We start from the raw sequence: 18,559 nt of genomic DNA on the forward strand, positions 1-18,559 counted from the left end.
CTACATAAATCTAAGACCATAATAATTTCAAATGTACAATTGATTGACGCACGTCCAGATATCTGCTCCTATTAGATAGCAATTAGTTGTGGGAATCATTATTTAGTTTTAAAATTCAGTTCCCTCCAATGAAAACTTTACACTTTGGTTTAACTCTAAACACTATACAACTCAGCAGGTTTAACTTGAAACTGTGCAGAAAAGGCAACAAACACAAGGAAACAGTTGCCAGAATTGCAACCATAATATCATGAAAAATGCCTTACTAGATCTTAATTTAAGGCACATAATGTTAGCAACCGCCGAGAACCTAACCACAAATCGATGACGAAAAGTAAAGGAAAGCAGAGATTTAACGAGGTTCCGCAATCAATGTGCTTACTAGATCATAATTATGTTAGATCTAAACCAAAACTTGAGATCTAAAATCATATAGCCATGATTAATTCAAAGAGATTATCAAGAATCATAAATGAGCGGAAGCTTATACCTGAATCCATAGAAGAAATCTTGAGTTGGGTTTTTGATGATCTTCTAACCTTAGGGTTCCTCTAAATCCGAATTTCTCTTTCTAGATGGGGGTGAAGAGAATTAGAGAATGTAACCCTAGGTTAGGGACCATAACCCCTTATTTATAGATGTTGTACTTTTGTAATTTAGCCCCTCAATAAATTACAATTACAACCTGGTATCTGCACATATAACCCCATGATTATATTTAAATACCCATTAACCCAACTTAATTGATCACTTTAGTGGGTTATCCTGAAAGATAGCAATACACATTGATTAATCATATGTGCCCACAAATTAGATTTATTAGATTAAATCCAACAATCTCCCACTTGGGCACCATATGATTCCTTAAATTGTGTATAACCTTATGAGCTCAAAAATTGCTATCACTGAAAAGGTATTTCCGAACAATCTCGTCCATTGACTATATCAATATAGGATCAAAACGGCCTTCGTCACATTTATCATGACTCGACCCATCAATGGTCACATATACCAATACAATCAAATGACATAGATCAATCATGGATGTGCAGCATGAAAATTTGTGCGTTCAACTCAGGTGAGCGTCAAGCTCAATTTTAACGAACCTCGCGTTTGTTCTAAGGTGAACCTCGCCATCAAAAGGGCATTTTCGGCAATCCAACTCCCAAAATTACTGTTTGGGAGTGGATATAGCAAACATGAAAATTAATCTAGGCTTCAGCTGTTGTCCTTCACCATCACCTTTTTGGGCAATTAATTAGATTATTTAGACAATTAATTTGTGACGAGAAAATGTCATAATCCCAGCCAAACATGGAGAAGAGGAAGCAAAGTGTCCACTCCTTAATGCTGGATGTTTCTTTAAAAAAAAAAAGAAAAAGAAAGAAAAAAGAATACAACAGAGGAGGCTAGAAATCCCCATGTTCTTAACAATGGAGAAATCTATTATGCGATTTGTAAAATTTCTTTTTTCATCAATGGATCCCATATTCATCTAAGACGTTCTTTTAGCTAGGAGACTCGTAAAAAAAAAATATTTCATTGATCTAGGTAATAAATTGTGCTTTTTTTACAGTCAATTATATATATAAAGAATTCGAAACCGATGGGCATGTCCTCTAAAGAAAATCATATATCAAAGGAGAATGTGATACGTGCACGCACACATATTTTGAAGTTAATAAATTATATTAATACAATATTCTCATTGCACCCTTATTCGTATGTTGTGTAGATTGAACTGATTTAAAATCGGTAATGCGGTCAATTACAAATGAACCCCTTGCAGCATTGTTGTTTTGAACTTACTACTCTAAATTTATTTTTGCAAATAGACCTCTCAGGCGGTCTATTTGTCAAGAAACAACTGGAGAGTTCAGTTTAAAGCTCGCCCTCTCCTTTTGTTATGTAGAAAGTGTGAACTTTGGAAAAATAGGAGGAGAGAGATTAAAGGGAGAATGGATCGCACGAGTATCTCACCCACCCTTTTCTCAGAAAAAAAACATTAGATTTTAATTTGTAGAAAAATGTTAAGAATTTTAGTATTTGGATGAAAGTTTAGGTTGCAGGTATCACACAAGAGGATAACAAATCACAGCCATCGTCCACTAATCTGCTAGAATTCAAATTGACTCAGACATTTGATCTTTGACCTGTTTCCATGTGAGACTAAACCTCATCTCATGTCTTTATTTGATCAAACTCACACATTGAGCTGAATGAATATGAAACGATCATAACATTTACGTCTCATTGGTACGCGGGAATGAAGTCAAGTGAGAATAGAATGAAGATAGGAATAGAATGAAATTAATGTGGGAATGAAATGCATTTTCTCATTCTCATTTTTTTGTGCGATTAGAAAATTAAGTTGGAGTATCTTTAAGAAAGGTATATCTAGACTTTATTTTATTATTTTTATTCTCACTTAAAGTGAGAATCTCAATTCCTTGATAACTCATTACGGATAGCAATTTCGACATTAAGTGAGAATTGATGAGAAATGAGAATGACATTTCTAGCATCTAAAAAGCCATCATGTTTGGTAAACATGAACGATAATTTAGAATTACATTCCATTCTCACTCCTCTTCCCGCATAACCAAACGAGGCGTTATAGCTTTAGAGTGAAACATACAACAATAATCTATTTAGATGCTTCAACAGATTAGAAATGTGCAGAGCACGAACAAAAGCGAGCAAGACACATCTTTGTCTGATGAGCTGTTGCTCAACAAATTGATACGTTATAAGCTATAAAACAAACCAAAGAATCCAAAAATAAATCGTCGATGTCAACATCCTCCTACGTTGTGGTACAATCTAAACCGACAACTGACGGCATTCCTGATGCTATGAATCAAAGAGATATATCATAGTATGCAATAGCAGTTGCAGAAAAGAAAAAAAAAATCTTCAACTGCAATCTGAGTCAATTTGAATAAAGGGGAAGTTGCAACTCGAATTGCAGTCGATCCCCAAAAAGTCCAAAAGAACCTAATATTCCAAAACAAATAATTGCAACACACAATTATAAACACGAAATTTTAATTTAAATCGAGTAATTTTCGACTACGTACAGTTGCATGTGATAACAATTGCATGCAGTCGGCACGTGCATTGCAATTACATATGGAATGAAGCAAATGACCCCCGCAGCAATTTGAGTTGAAACATCAAATACAAGAAACACGCGAGCATTAGGTAACATACAGAGATGTCACACAAACATCTCTCCTCCCCTCAAAATTTATGTACAACGATCAAAAAGATCCATAAGGAAAGGAATCGAAGCCCACGGTTTGATAAAGCGAGTCCTTGAATAGTTCCTCTATACACAGAAGAAAATTATGATCCTTCACAAAGAAACACTGCTTTATTCTAGTATGATACTGTCAATAATAAACACTAACTAAAATTTCCAGTGCTTATAATCTCTCCTAATCTACAGCTGGGCCGTGAAGATAAATCTTTCCTCGTCACTGGTGCAGAAGGTATCCAAGTGATGCACCAACAAGAGCCATGAAAACTACATACAAGAAGGGGAAGCCCACCCGAACCTTGGCAGCATATCTCCTTCTCATCAGAGCCTGAAATTAGAAAGGTCAAATATTTAAATTTTGATGGAAAAGCTAAAATTTGAGCATAAACTAAAACTCAGTTCAGATATCCAACAGACAGGGTTTCTTTAACAAAAAAAAAGAAAAAAAAAAAGAGGGGGGATGTATCCTATGACAGTTTCATGGGAGAAAAAAATTCTTATAAATGGCTCTCTACAGAATATTGTGTAGAAAGGATGGAGATGGTGACACCTCAGAATCTCAGATACGATATTCTTCTTCCTCTTGTAAAGGTTAGCCGACCTAAGGCTACTGTAACATATAGCATATGAAATAAACTGGAACAAGAAAATTCGTTAGAAATAGCTGGCCTCACACTAATAAGTTATCTATCATTATTTTAATTTTCTGTCTTTTAAATTCCTGTTCAAAACGGGTATCAGAGTCATGATTGGCTAAATTATTCTTGTGAATATAGTTATGTAAAACAGATAAGTAGGAATTTATAATTGAAATATGTTTTTATGTTTGTTAATAAAATAAAAGGCATGATAGCAGGACGTCACTAAAGTCGCGTAGTGTAATGTTTCCCGTTAAAGCCGTGATGACATGAAGGGTTATGTAAATCGTTGACATACGTGCTATTATAAGATTTGTTTTATTCCTAAAAAAAAAGAAAATTTTTAATTATACATCATTACTTATTAATCTTTACATAATTCAATCCGTAATAAACTTCAAATGACAGAGTTAGTCTCTGCCTCGTCTTCTAAGAAGACTTATAACAAGAGCAAGAAAATTAAAAATGCTCAATTGACGGAATATCCGTCTGAACTGGACTCACTTAACAAGTGGTCCATTCCAGATGTCCCTAATAGAGACATCTATAAAATTGGGTTCTTTGGTTATAAGTCCTTAATAGCAATAAAGACTTTAGAGAGAACCACGACAGTTGATCAAAATGAGCAAACTATTAATTTGCTTAATTTTAAAGATATCGAACCCTATATAGATCGATATAAATATATCTATATTGGATGAATTCATGTAGCATTTAGACCATTAACCTTACAATGACTAAATGCATCATTACTCACTTGTTTACGTGATGCAAGGTGCTTAAACTGGGCACAATCTTTAATGGGCATCATAAAAACTAGTTTATGTAATGGTCCTGTATACTTTAATGTATACCCAAATTTGAGTTTATCTCTAACAGGTTCTAATATTTTAGATGCTATAAGTCTTAATATTAAAACTCATGGGTATGAGTTTGTTGAATATCATATCTCCATGATAGTGTTTTGATGATAACAATTTATATTGTGTGTGCACTAACTTTCATATGCAGATTTCAATATCAGAATCTGTACAAGTGCAGGTGGATATCAAGGCATTTTGAAGTGAAGAAAATGAAGAACAAAAGATAATGTATTTGATTTTTTCTTTACTTAGAATATTTGTACAAGCCTTGATCACACACACGCACACACACACAATTTTAGAACACACTAACACAGGCTTAGTGTGTTGGTTAACTATAGAAATCCCCTATGTTAACCATTAGAATAGTAGTTAAAACTTAATTATAAAAACTTCTTTTTACTGAATTTTTGACCTTAGTAGTCGACTAAGTAGAATAGTAGTCGACTACTCATGTATAGAACTCAAATACATATTTCTGTCAATTTACAGTATAGTCGACTAATAGAGATTATAGTCGACTACTGAGGTGTTTGACAGAAACATAAGTTTCTGTATTTTTACAGTATAGTCGACTAATGAACATTATAGTCGACTACTGAACTCAAATTCCAATTTATAAGTTTCTGTCTTTTTACAGTGTAGTCGACTAATGACTACAGTAGTCGACTACTGAAGGAAAATATCAGTTTTCAAGTTTCTGTCAAATTTCAGTGTAGTCGACCAATGAGCATTATAGTCGACTACTGAGAACACTTTCTGAAAACACAGAGTCTGTTTGAACTCAGTATAGTCGACTAATGACTAAAGTAGTCGACTACAAGTGACAGTTTTCCAGTTTTTAGAATTTGAATTTCTGACAGTTTTTAGCCGTTTTTAAACGTTTTTAAACTTTAAAAACTTATCTTTTCAAGGGCTATATATAGATTATTTGTTCAGAAAAATTGCACAGATATACATACCCATAAGCTTTGATCTTTGTGCAATTTTTCAAGTGAAAAACATTCTGATTTTCTGAAAAAGGAGAGTTTCTGAAATTGCCTATATACTTTCATCAAAAACAAATCAATTAGGCAATTTTACAGAGATCAAAAGAATCCTAAGCCACTACTGCACTTCACTACACATTCAAGGCTTATAGGATCATTGTGTTATTCCTACAAGTTTTCTCTCGGTGTGAGAGGGTTAATCTCTTGGCTTAGAGATTGGGGTTCAAATTGGCAAGGAGTTTGTCAATTGGTGTTGCAATTTGCAGGGACTTGCAACTTGGTCAGGTTTGCGTTTGATTTTGTAAGTTTATTCAAAATCATAGTGGAAACTCTCAAGCGGGATTTGCTTGGGGACTGGATGTACACCGGATTGGTGGAACCAGTATAAAATCCTTGTGTTTGTGTTTGCAAATTTCTGAGATTGCCATTTTTCTTTGCAATTTATTATCTACTTTGCAATAATTTTAAAAGAACACCAAGCACCCCCCCTCTAGTGTTCTAGTGTATCTATTTCAGATCCTACAGAGTTTTTACCAGGATAAGAAACAATCGCGATTATATATCGTATTCATTATAAAGCCTTAAGCACATTTGCATCTAAAGCTAAAGTGCATACAAAACCTGAAAAGACAGTCTTAGTAGAGACTAATTTATTTTCTTCCAATATTGTAGTAAATAGACAAATTAAATGGACTGAAGTAAACTTTTCTAACAGTTGGGTTCTACCCGAAGCTATTAAACCCCAGCCTATAGTTAATCAAGAAATTGATCAAATTACCCAAACGGCTGACGGAGAAGTCGAAATAGTATTTGACCCTTCTAGAACAATTAGATTATCAGACGTTACAAGTTCATCTAGATGATCCATTTCTTGATCCGATTCTCAAAGAACCAACGAGGTAAGAGGGATTAATATATCTCAAAACAATATACCTCATCCAATCTATAAAGAGAAAGAAAAGTTTTCTCCCACAAGCTCTGAAAGGAGCTTTCAAATGTAAAAACTAGTTTATGGATTTTTCATCTAACAGTAAATTACGAGGATATCTTAATAAAGAATTCCGGTGTAAAAACCATGAATCATTTAGAGAATGGTTTTTAGGAGTTTCTCTAATAGAGAATAACAAATGTTTAAATCAAATTATTATAAAACCCTTGATAAAGATCAGAAGATAAAGTTCTTCGTTCTTTGGTTCTTAAAATTTTATATTCAAGAGGAAGAAAAGAGAATTGGAGTACTTGAAGAATATTGTGAACAATGAAAATCAAGTACTGGTTTATCAATCAATCTCTTTATCCTCCAACTGAACCACTAAAACTTACCGGAGTTTCAACTTCGACACTAGAAGCAACAACTTTTGTAAAAACTACTGAATCCAGTGATGAAACTTTGAAAGAGCTTAATAAGCTAATTAAACAAAGTAATTGCACAAATATTTATCTTCAAATAGTAGGTCAACAACTTACTAGAATTGAAGATATAATTGAAAAACTTGTTCAAAAATTAAACAATATTATTCCTTCGTTAATAGAGTTAGAGAAATTTAAGGCTCCTATTAAACATACAGAAAAAACCACTATTAAGCCACCTCTAGATATATCTGGATTCAATACAGGTGATAAAGTGACTTCGGAAGTTATTGAAGCTTTAACAAAAAAGCTTGGTTCCTCTAAATTACACACAATTGATGGTGATCCATCCACCTCGTCAGTAATTCATACTGACACTGAAACATCTAACGATGATAATATCTTAATAAAACAAAGTCAGATATTAGATGTAGAAAATTAATTTTCTACTGTAAATAAAATTACACCACGACCTAAACAATTAGAGCGTTATTATTATAAACAGCCTACTCCTGCTGATGTATTATTTGAAGAAAATGATACATACATACAAGCCAACTATAACGGTAGAAATATTTATGAATGGAATATTGATGGATTATCTGACAATCAAATATACTCCACTATGCATCGTATGTTGATGTATTCTACAATTTGTAGACAAAATGGTAATCCCGATAAGCTTATAGCTTCCTACATTACTTGTGGGTTTACTAGCATTTTAAAAGGCTGGTGGGATAATACATATATGTATATATATACATATATATGTATATACACATATATATGTATATATGTATATATATGTATACATATGTATACATAATGACTTAGAAAACAATCAAGTTTGTCTAAAATGACGTTACATACTTCAGCTTATACATGCCCGTAAGGTGAAAAATGGTTATAGACTTTTCCGTGTTGGAAATAGTGGAGATGTATATTATATCTGTTGTATCTGTTGGAAATAGTGGAGATGTATATTATATCTGTTGTATCAGACACACCGATGTTTGGTCAGATGAAGTAACCAACATGGGTCTGGGTATATCATATGTCATATATTTCATAAGAAACAATATCAATGGAGATGTCCGAGAACAATATGTTTGGATTTGGTTCTCAGAGTGAAAGAGACTATATGCTATCACAGATATCCAATGGAGTCAGAATTCATAGTATCAAACGACCAGCACCAGTTTAATGTTTTATCAAAAGAGATGGCAATAAAACGAAAAGGAACAAACTATGGCAGTAAATCCACAATAAAAAGTTTAAAAACTACTAACTCGTCTCTGAAATACTAAATTGGCTGGCATGATCATTAGAAAAGTGAAGCTCAGACGTCAATCACTCACCAATTCCTCCTTTAGCCCATCTCTTTCTTGTATTGCAAAGCTCTTTTCTTTCCTCAGTGTAACAATGGTCTTATCAGCCTACAAAAGATTCAACTTCTGTTACATATGTAAACGTACATGAAACCGTCTCTAAGAATATAAATATTATGAAATAATTGGCAGATTTTCTTTCAAACAATTCCCATACACAACTGCAACTAGGTTGGAGAGACCTCATAGGTAACAGCCTTGGTCACAGATGTCCATCAATTAATTATACAAGGTAACAACAACAAGCCAGGCCATATTCATGCGATAAGTTGGGAGCATGGCTAACCTCAAAAAGTTTTGATTCGAGATTGCTGACCTTCAGTTTTAAATCCTCAAGATCCCTCACCTGGACAGGAGTAAAGATATACATTCAGCAAAAGGAAAACTAAATGAGATGCCAATAAATCCACAACAGATGGATAGAGCACCATTTATTAACAGAATGTATACAAGAAGCCCAAGCGCCGAACACCTCAATAGGTATGTGTTCTCATGTTAAGTAGATCATATGCAAAAAGGTATAAGGTGCAGATGTTATAACCCTAAAACTGCAGATATTAATACGGTATTCCATGTATGAAATGATAACTCTTACTTGAGATGAGGGAATATCATGGACTCCATTCAATGGTGTGCAATCTTTTGACGTAGGAGTTTCTTTCTCAACAGGGGCTATAGCAGCTTCTTCCACAACAGGAAGTATAGGAGTGCCTTTCACCATAGGAGCCATTTGAGTTTCTTTCACAACAGGAGCTATACCAGTTTCTTTCTCAACAGGAGATATAGGAATTTCTTTCACAACAGGAGCAACAGGGGTTTCTTTCCCAGGAGTTATAGGAGTTTCTTTCCCGATGGGAGCTATAGGAGTTTCTTTAAGAATAGAAGCTATCGGAGTTTCTTTCACAATGGGAGCTTCTTCAACAACGGAAGTTTCATTAGTTGGTTCCTGCTTCAATGCTCCGTTCACTGGTTGCAGACCTGGAGAATGAGGTGGACTAACAAGGACTACCCTCAATTTGTTTTCTCCGATATACTTGCCACTTGCTTTTGAGAACTATGAAAGGGCAAAGAGAAGGGGAAAACACGGAGCAAGGATTCAAAGTGAATGGACCACCTCAAGTTTAGCTTTAGAGTTAATTGCAAATAGACCCCCTGTAGTATCGTTGTTTTGATTACTTGCACTGCAGTTTCATTGTTGCAAATAGACCCGCTGGTTTATTTTTTTAGACCCCCAAGGTAGACTCGCTAACTTCACCCATGGGCAATATTTATCGAAATTTCAACCAGGTAAAGAGTCACAAACAATTTAACCCAAGGGGTTCAATCTACAACAATGAAACTAGAAGAATAGTAAGTTAACACAAAGATACTGCAGGGGGTCTATTGGCATTAATGATTAGCCCATATAAAAGTTTTATTTACTGACCAGGGCAGGTTCAATGTTCTCATCTCCACTTCCATGTGGAGCAATTGTACTTTGAATTAGGAACTTATCTTTCAACTGCATATCTGGTGGAGCTGTCTTTTGTGCTTGCATAGTGACTGGATACATTAACAATAAAAGCGTAAGGCATAAAGCAAAGCAAGTTAGATGTTAAAGCTTAATACATCAGGGACATTATGAAATCTGAATGCCCAACAAGAAACATAGACATAAAAGGGACAAAACAAATTATGTTCTGAAAAGCGAGAACGTCTGATAATTTTACAAAAAATAGCTGCAGATATCACTTAATAATCTTTTATTTCCTAGCCTTAAGTTAATAATGAAACCATGGAAAGTACATATAGCCCAATCCAGAAAACTCGTTGCAGAATCTAATATATTCTAATAATTAAGAACAATAGTTTTGTCAAAATAGGAGAACAAGTTCCACTTTCTTCAAATTAGGTTTGCATTTTTACTGTTATAACTCATGTTATTAATGAAATATGTATAATTTAAAAGGGTAAGAAAACCGGTTTGGCACCAAAAAAGCAATTGTCTTTCTCGAAACTGATATATTTTTTTAAACAGTAGCCTTCGTTTCTTGATAAAACTTTTATATCCAATTATATAATGCACTTTGGTAACTTTAGTATCAATTATACCAGCTCCGGTCAACCCTCCACACTTCTTAACTGTAAAACAGTCTTTGTACTGACTCAGTCCCCCTTCTGATAAATTCTTCAAAACTCGATCCACATTAGATAGATTCCTGATTTCACATTGAGTCGGTGCATCAAGTAGGTTAATTGGAAAAAGGGTTTTAAAATACAACAACTCTAAACCTAGGCAATTTATAATGGACTAGCAAGTAAAGGAGGCAACTTCCATCAGTTGAAGTCATTGTCTTCCAAGTGCCCTGCCTAACAACTCAACTGTTCTGTAGTCTAAGGCTCATGCCTTCTTAGCTTCTGGGGTAAAAAGAAATCAAGTGGAAATGTAAACACTAATAAGAACTTGGAAAATGGTCTTGGGCCGCAGTTAGTTGGGCACAAGTTTGAAAGAACCAAAAGGCGAAACTAACGAGGCAAGAGTTTTCAAGACAAAAAGGGTAAAGGAGGCAGTGGCAGTCAAAAGAGGACAACTAAATAACTTACATCAATTAAATCCCCTATAATAAAATAACAACTTCATTGTTCATCCTAGTATACAAGAAACAACCATACAAATGGATACTAATAAGAATGTACCTGTAAAATCACATGTCGACCTTGGTAAGATGACGCCAGTGTTTGGTCGCACACAATATCTCTTCGGAGATGTTGTTTTAACCTAGCCGACATGAAACTTTAACTTAGTTGCTATTATGCTTTAGTTTTTTTTCTATACTAAACAATAATATTACCTGCAATTTAAGAGTCAGAATGCAGACATCATGGTTAGAAATAATTCCACGAGAAAGGGCATGTAACTTGGTTTTGTTTCCACTAAAAAAATGAATGAAAAGGGAAAAAATTGATAGAGAATGTGAATGTTCGTCACGTAAAACAGTTAAAAGTTGCCCCCACCTAAAACAGTTAAAAAGTCATGTAGCTTAGTCCCATTTGAACTCTCTGTTAAAAGTTCTGTTAAATAAACATTACAAGGACAATTCTATCCTTAACTCCAAAATTGAAAGGACTATGATTTAATTGAGATAAATACTGTTTTTTTTTTGTCATCACCATTGAGCAAGACCACTTCAACTCCTACTCGAGGGCGACCAGAGCAACGACATCCTCTTCGACCTCCTGGGTAGTGGTCCGGCAAAATTTTACTTTGAAGAATAAGTTAATTACATTGACCTCCTTGGCAACACAAACAAAGTGGTATTTGTGTCATATTCGGCACTGTTTCTGGAATCCATTGTACTGACAAACCTTAGAAAAAAATCAACTAGATATACATTATCATCCTGATATTTTTCCACTTCTCATGAAAAATCAGAAGAAACTATAACCTATAAAGTCTTCCATTTTCTTACCGAGATTATTTATGTGTACTCACTACTCATATGCTTATATCTATATGAATTTGTTGATATATAACCTGGAGAGACTTTTGATTTTTTTACAATGTGGGCAGATTCATTTAAAACTTTTGTTTTCAACGTGGGAAGATTCATTTTCAAATGCTAGGTACAAACTTCCTCTCTTCTGACCAGCAGTTAATCATTCACCTCGTAACTTGTTAGAGTAAGTAAGACAGACAAAAACTGTCCTTCCACACTCTTGACTATTTGAAATTTATGTTTCAGTAAGTACTAATTCCTGACATAGACTTAATGAACTTAGTTTCATGAACATTGTTCGCACATCTAATCCTTAAACATGTCATCTCCGACATCTTTAGGATTGTGAAATCTTCTGCCTTTTCTGTACTTATCGTCGTGACTGATCTGCAGTGTGTCCTTGTTGAACACCACCTTGCAAACATTGCCAAAGGCAAAGTGCTCGAGGACTTCATGGAGGTCGAAGGGGGTTTCTTCAAGCAGCGATGGAGGAGAGGAAGGGGAGAAGCGGTAGAGGACCTCGAATCAGACATTGGCAATGATGAAGGTGCAGATGGTCTTGGTGTTGAACTCGAGGCTGGCGGTGCATTGCTGGCGCTTCTAGGATTCGGAGGTCCAAGAGCATATTGTTGATGCGTCGCCCTTTACATAGGAGTTGAAGCAGGACTTGAAGGTGTGCTCAAAGGTGATGGTTATGCAGTGAATGTTGTATACTTGTATATTTGACAAGAAACAAGTTCATTCATTGGTGAAAAAAGAGTATTCACCTCAATAAAATATATATAGCCCTTTCAATTGTAAGGAAAGATGAATTGCCCGGGCCTAAGTGAAAGTGAAGTGGTGGGCCTACCCATCCCAACCTGGGGTATGTTGGGATTCGCGAAGAGCAGCACCTTACGATGTTCATGACCAATCGGATCTTGATGTACCAGTAGGTACCAGAGGAGATCGCTATGATCGTTACTGTATCCGTATCGAAGAGATGCGACAAAGTGTTCGGATCATTGTGCAATGTCCTAATCAAATGCCTAGTGGCATGATCAAAGCCGATGATCGTAAGCTATGTCCTCCATCACGATCTTGAATGAAACTATCCATGGAATCGTGCGCCGTGTGAAACGTATCAACAATCGCTATTCTTTTTCACCGCTAACCGTGCCATGAACAGCGTTCAGAGTCGATTCTGTAACAGGAAAAGTTAAGACCGCTACTGCTCTACGCCTTACTAAGAGCTATACCACACTAACTCTGTCTATTGCTCCTATAGGTTCTGCGGAATCGAAACTTTCTTTAGATAGAGAAGACTAAGAAAAAGAAGACTTTCTGTCGCTCGTCCCTTCTAGCAAAGCCAAGTAAAATTGTCCTTCCAATCTTTATTTAACAGAATTTTTAACAGAAAGTTAAAATAGGGGCAAGTTGGACCAATTTAAGAATGAAGTCCCAGTACAAGGACCAAATTGATCTTTTAGCCAACTATATATAATGTAAGAGACGCTCTTACAGAGAGGATGATGTGCAGCTCTCAATAGAAGAAAACTAGCACTGTAGAATGTGGAATAGTGTACAACTCTCAAAGTGACAACTTTGACTGAGAGCATAATTGATTATTTTGGAGCACAGGTCTCGTTTATATGAAATGCAAACATGAATGGGCAAAAGAGACAAAAGAAAAATGGAAGGTTATTTACCTTGAATGCCACATATTCGTTGGTCTTATTGACCAGATGCACTAAGCAGGAGCTTTGCTTCTTTACCTCGACTACAAAAGAAAAGGAAAGGAAAAAAAGAAGAAGTCAATTCAAATTCCACTAGATCTATGTAAATATAGTTGAACTCAACGTGTCAGCATATCAAAATAATTACAAATGATAATTACAAATGAAGGTAAGTAAAATTCCATAGATAACAGACAAAAAAAGTGAAGTTAAAGGATGATGAAAATGTTTCGAGGAAGAAGCGTCAAAGTATTGCCTTCCAAATTTAACAAATTGTTGACCACATAAATCTAAAAGAACAATCAGGGAGAAAATGTAACTAAGTATGGCTTTATTTGCATTTTAACACTCCAAAGTTTCACCCCTTTTTTAAATTTGATAAGCAGAAGTTCTATTTTTGACAAATTTGATATTCTGACTTTTTCAGATCGGCATTAATTTGACAATTTGATATGCCAAATTCCTAACTTCATTCCTCGCTTTCCTCAAACTCAAAAAAAAAAATGAAATTCGGTAAGTAAAAATTTTTCTCATTCAATTTTATAAGTTGATAAATATTCTTGAACAAAAGGGGTTCCAACTTATTGTACATTAGTATCACAATGTCAAATAGAACTTCAGGGATGAAAGTTAAAAAGGGTGAAATTTGGAGGTATTAAAATGCAAATAACCCAAAAATATTTCTTCTTTCTGTTTCATTGGCACTAATTATCAATCTACTTGGTTTGTTGATACACATGATACAGATGATCAAAGTAGTTGAAACTCAAAGATGCTTAGTTGGGTAAGTTTTATAACCAATTCCTTCTAGTTCCATTACTCCTCCTGCACAAGTGTGACCAAAAACAATACATAAGCTTGTTTATGATTTTCCAATAAGCCTTATGTGTGTAAGAATACGTTAAGATGGCCAAAGGTTCCTTCACTTAAGAAATATATACATAAGATGAACATGGCAGTATAATATTAAATTTTTATGTGTGTAAGAAATACGTTAAGATGGCCAAATGTTCCTTCACTTAAGAAATATATACAAAGTAGACACACAAATTGTTGGGTTGACCTGATCCCTACTAATACCCAACTTGATTTTCTGATCTGATCGGCAGGGTGGAAACCAGATTGGTTGGGCTTGGATACAGAAGTTTGAGTAGGAATTCTTTCTTTGTTGTGATAGATTAGCATTAATGACAATATGATCTAGTCTAAATAATATGTTATTATTGTTAGATATAGGTGCCCTGCAGGTAATAATTGTATATTGTAACAGGACCTATATGAATATAACATCCTTGTTCAAAATGATAGTATGTTATTTTGGTCAGATTTATCTGGTATTTTTAAATATAGATAAAGTCCTTAGAATGATATTAGACTATCAGACATTTCGGATTTGATCGTAATGAAGAGATCTGATTTGTCGCTAACGTATATTCTAAAATGTTCCTAGTCGATGAAGTGTTGAAAAGGGATATCATCACTTTGGGAAGACTAGTGTATACTCTATTTCTCCTTTGGGAGGACGATGATCCATCTCTTAGATCATTGATGTAAGACATCAAAATACAGTATACAGGTGACTCATTAGTGAATGAGTTGACTGAACGACTCACCGAGAACATCTAGTTGGTAATTATACTTAACTGTCAAATAAAAGTTCTCAAGTGATATAGTACAAAGTAGTCTCATGACCTAAGGCATGAGTGCAATATCTTACATGTCAGTATAGATGTACTTAGACTTTTACCTAACCACAGTTCTCATCGAGTTGTGCATAACGGTTCTTGTTGGGTACATCCCGAGGCATAAGTAGATATTGAGATACCAAGATGGGATTCTTCTCTCCCAGTATAAGGGGTTGATATCATAAGATTATTTGATATAACTATAACCTGAAAATCCTTGGCTGAGGTAAATAAGATAAACTGAGTGTCAGTTTGATCTTATAGGTTATGAGTTTAATATCAACAAACACTAATTGAGCAATTAGGGTTTGACAGTTTTCCATACCCTAGTCTCAATAGTTTGACATAGTTTGATGAAGAGACCGGACTGTATGGTATTATCACTGAGTGGTCCTGATAAAATTGTGTAAGCATCTTACAGATATTTATCACAACTTATACCCGAGTAGTCTTTATGTGTAGCTAGCATCTCTGTTATACTGTGGATATCATTATCATCCACTGCCGAGTTCTTAAGTTGGGCCCTAGAGTCACACCAAGCGCGTACTTAAATCATATGAAATACAAATTTATAGAGTAATGCGTATGATTGATACGCATATATGATTTTCACCGGATACACATAAACGGTTATATGTATCGGTAAAATCAGAATGCTATGTGCTTAAGAAATGAATTTCAGTATTTCCCCCATAAAGTTAACTTTTAGTCAACTGATTGACTTTTTGGTCAACAGTTGACTTTTGGTCAACTCATTGACTTTTTGGTCATATGATGACTTATTAGTTAATAATTAGAAAATTACGAAATACAGTATTGATGTGGTATTTTTATTTATGAAATACACACTTCATTATACCTTGATTAATGAGTCATGAGATGAGTCATTAAGGTGGTATGGTTTGGGAACATGGTTTTAGCACATAGTTTTGATTCTTCATGATTCATTGCATGACTCATGATATGAGTCATTGCATGACTCATGAGAGAATCATTATTTTGATGACTCATGATGTGACTCATAGGATGAGTCATTCATGTCATGACATATTCTTCCTCTATAAATATGAGCTCTCTTTCTTCTTTCATGGTTATAATGGAAAAATAAAATAAATAGTTTATTCATAGTTGATTTCCATAAAAGAAAAGAAGAGAGATCTACCTCTTACTAAACTCTAGCAATCTTTGAGTAAGAGGAAGTAGTAGGATTTTAAAGTACCCTAGGGTGGATATCTTGCATTGTGTCTCAAGAAGACTCCGATTTTATCAAGCTCACTTGAAGACTCGGAGATCCACTACAAAGAGATTTACTACTACAATGAGTAAGAGTTAGGGATTGTTCGATCTTCCATCGAATCACGCTTCGAAAGTATGACTTTCTAACTCTTGTATGCTCTCTTTAATATAGGGATCATGTTAGATTTAATTAGGATGGTCCTAGCTTGTTTTTCATGCTCTCTACATACTTAGTATTATTATATATACAGTCTTCCGTTGCATATTTTGTATGTATTTAGCACGAATTTCCAACAATTATACATGTGTGTGTGGGAGTGCACGCGCGCGTGTATGCACGCACATGTATACATGCTACTGACCTTCATCTCTAACTCTAATTTTATATCTTCTTAAATTAAAGAAAGTCGCCTTTGAGCCCGTTCATGTTAGATATCTCAATGTGTTATACACAAAGAAAGTTCAACTATCTTCTTAGATGTTTGGTATTTGCTGTAATAAGACTTTGATTAAAAAAAGGCTGTGTTGGTTTCTGATAGTTCTGGTGACAGCGCTTTGAATTATTGAATAAGTGTAATCTGTATAGAAGTTTTTGAATTTTAATATCATGAATATAAATCAACCTAACCAATCTGACAAAACAAGACCTGAGAGATCCAACTTAGACTAAAAATTCATTATTCTAGCATCAGGCAGTGTATTTGGTTGTGTATTGGTCTTGAAGCTTACCCAAACCAACCTGATTGGACCCCTATACAAAACTATAAGTGAATAATAAATTAAGACCTACATGTTTTAGTTTCCAAGTTACTGTATCCTCTCAGGTCAGTGCTGTATTATCAGAGAGATATGCCTACTTGCTGCAGTAAAACAACATGTTATGATTTAAGGAGCAGAATTTTCTCTACTCCTAGTATATATTCTTACCTTCTTGTCATAAGACAATCTGAATAGTGTTTGTCGCTGACTCCCGCATGTATGTCCATGCAAAAATTTATTTTCTCACAAATGGGATTGAGCAGTGGTGGGATTTAGGTTAGATACATGACACTTATCTATGCATGTTCTCATATAAAATGGGTTAGCTTTGGAGCACAAGGCTCCGTGAAGGATTCAACAATATCTCAAGATCCAAGAATTTCAGCAAGAAGTCATCCTCTCATAATTGGTGTAAAGATCTTGCCCAAGTAGAACATGGATAAGCAATAGCTAGGCTAAAGTCCTGAAAAGGGACAAGTGAGGAAAGCTGTAAAAATCATAAAACTAACGAATTAAGAAACAAAGGTGAATCTTCAAGCACTAAGGATCCAACAAAGGCTCTAAATCCTGCCTAAACCAAACCCATATGAATTTAAGGCGTTAAGATGGAGACCAAGTTGGCGAAAGCAACGAGAATTTGCATTATGCAACGTTCACATTTGAGATTGAGTCGGAGATTTTCTAAACTAGATGTGTTTCTATTTAACTACAAAATGTGGATTTCGAGAAGCAACTAAAATTCCCTCAAATACCCACATTATTTAAAAAAAAAAGCAACTAAAACTGCCTCGAATAAATAACAAAATTTAAAAGTCATCCCAAAAAAAAAAATTATACTCACAAGTGAACTTGATTTCTCGAGGTTGGATTTCGATAAGCTCCTCCGTCTCCATCGCTCCCCACTCCGAAGTAGACGCCAAATCTACACGAAAAAGAGCATCAAAATTATCCAAAAAAAAAGTTCAAATCTGATCCAAGAACAGAATCTTTCAAATGATTTCAGGAACGGCGAATGGCGGTAAACCCTAAAATTTGGGAATTTGCTCAGAAATTTCGAAGGATCGAGCGATCGGCTAATAAAATATCTATCGTCGATTGAAAAGGGCAGGAAAAAGAGCGGAAAACAGTCGACAAGGGTGCAGTTACTTGAATTACTTTCCGCGATCAGAAACGGCGAATTAAACACGAAACAGCGAAA

At 34.8% G+C, this 18,559-nt stretch overlaps 1 protein-coding gene across 2 annotated transcripts; it reads right to left on the reverse strand.

Annotated features, from left to right (window-relative positions):
* On the reverse strand, window positions 3,139–18,483 carry LOC109842948 (vesicle-associated protein 2-2-like). 2 transcript variants are annotated; one of them, XM_020411874.1, is made up of 9 exons: window positions 18,386–18,483; window positions 18,203–18,283; window positions 13,655–13,725; window positions 11,167–11,248; window positions 9,917–10,032; window positions 9,086–9,544; window positions 8,777–8,836; window positions 8,461–8,538; window positions 3,139–3,590 (listed from the first exon to the last, which is right to left on the reverse strand). In XM_020411874.1, exons 2-9 carry the CDS (start codon window positions 18,252–18,254, stop codon window positions 3,480–3,482), a joined length of 1,029 nt encoding a protein of 342 aa, XP_020267463.1. In that variant the 5' UTR covers window positions 18,255–18,283; window positions 18,386–18,483; the 3' UTR covers window positions 3,139–3,479. The 2 variants fall into 2 exon arrangements, with proteins under 2 accessions (XP_020267463.1, XP_020267462.1); XM_020411873.1 differs by having other exon boundaries at window positions 18,203–18,460.

Source organism: Asparagus officinalis, chromosome 5, assembly GCF_001876935.1.
Source record: "Asparagus officinalis chromosome 5, Aspof.V1, whole genome shotgun sequence".
Lineage (NCBI taxonomy): Eukaryota > Viridiplantae > Streptophyta > Magnoliopsida > Asparagales > Asparagaceae > Asparagus > Asparagus officinalis.

What these genes read in the sequence shown, in the direction of transcription:
- LOC109842948 (XM_020411874.1), bottom strand. Translation starts at nt 18,254, where the DNA reads ATGGAGACGGAGGAGCTTATCGAAATCCAACCTCGAGAAATCAAGTTC. An exon ending in ACGAATATGTGGCATTCAAG is followed by an intron (nt 11,249 to 13,654) that starts GTAAATAACCTT and finishes CATGTCGGCTAG; the next exon opens with GTTAAAACAACATCTCCGAA. An exon ending in TCGAATCAAAACTTTTTGAG is followed by an intron (nt 8,539 to 8,776) that starts GTTAGCCATGCT and finishes AATCTTTTGTAG; the next exon opens with GCTGATAAGACCATTGTTAC.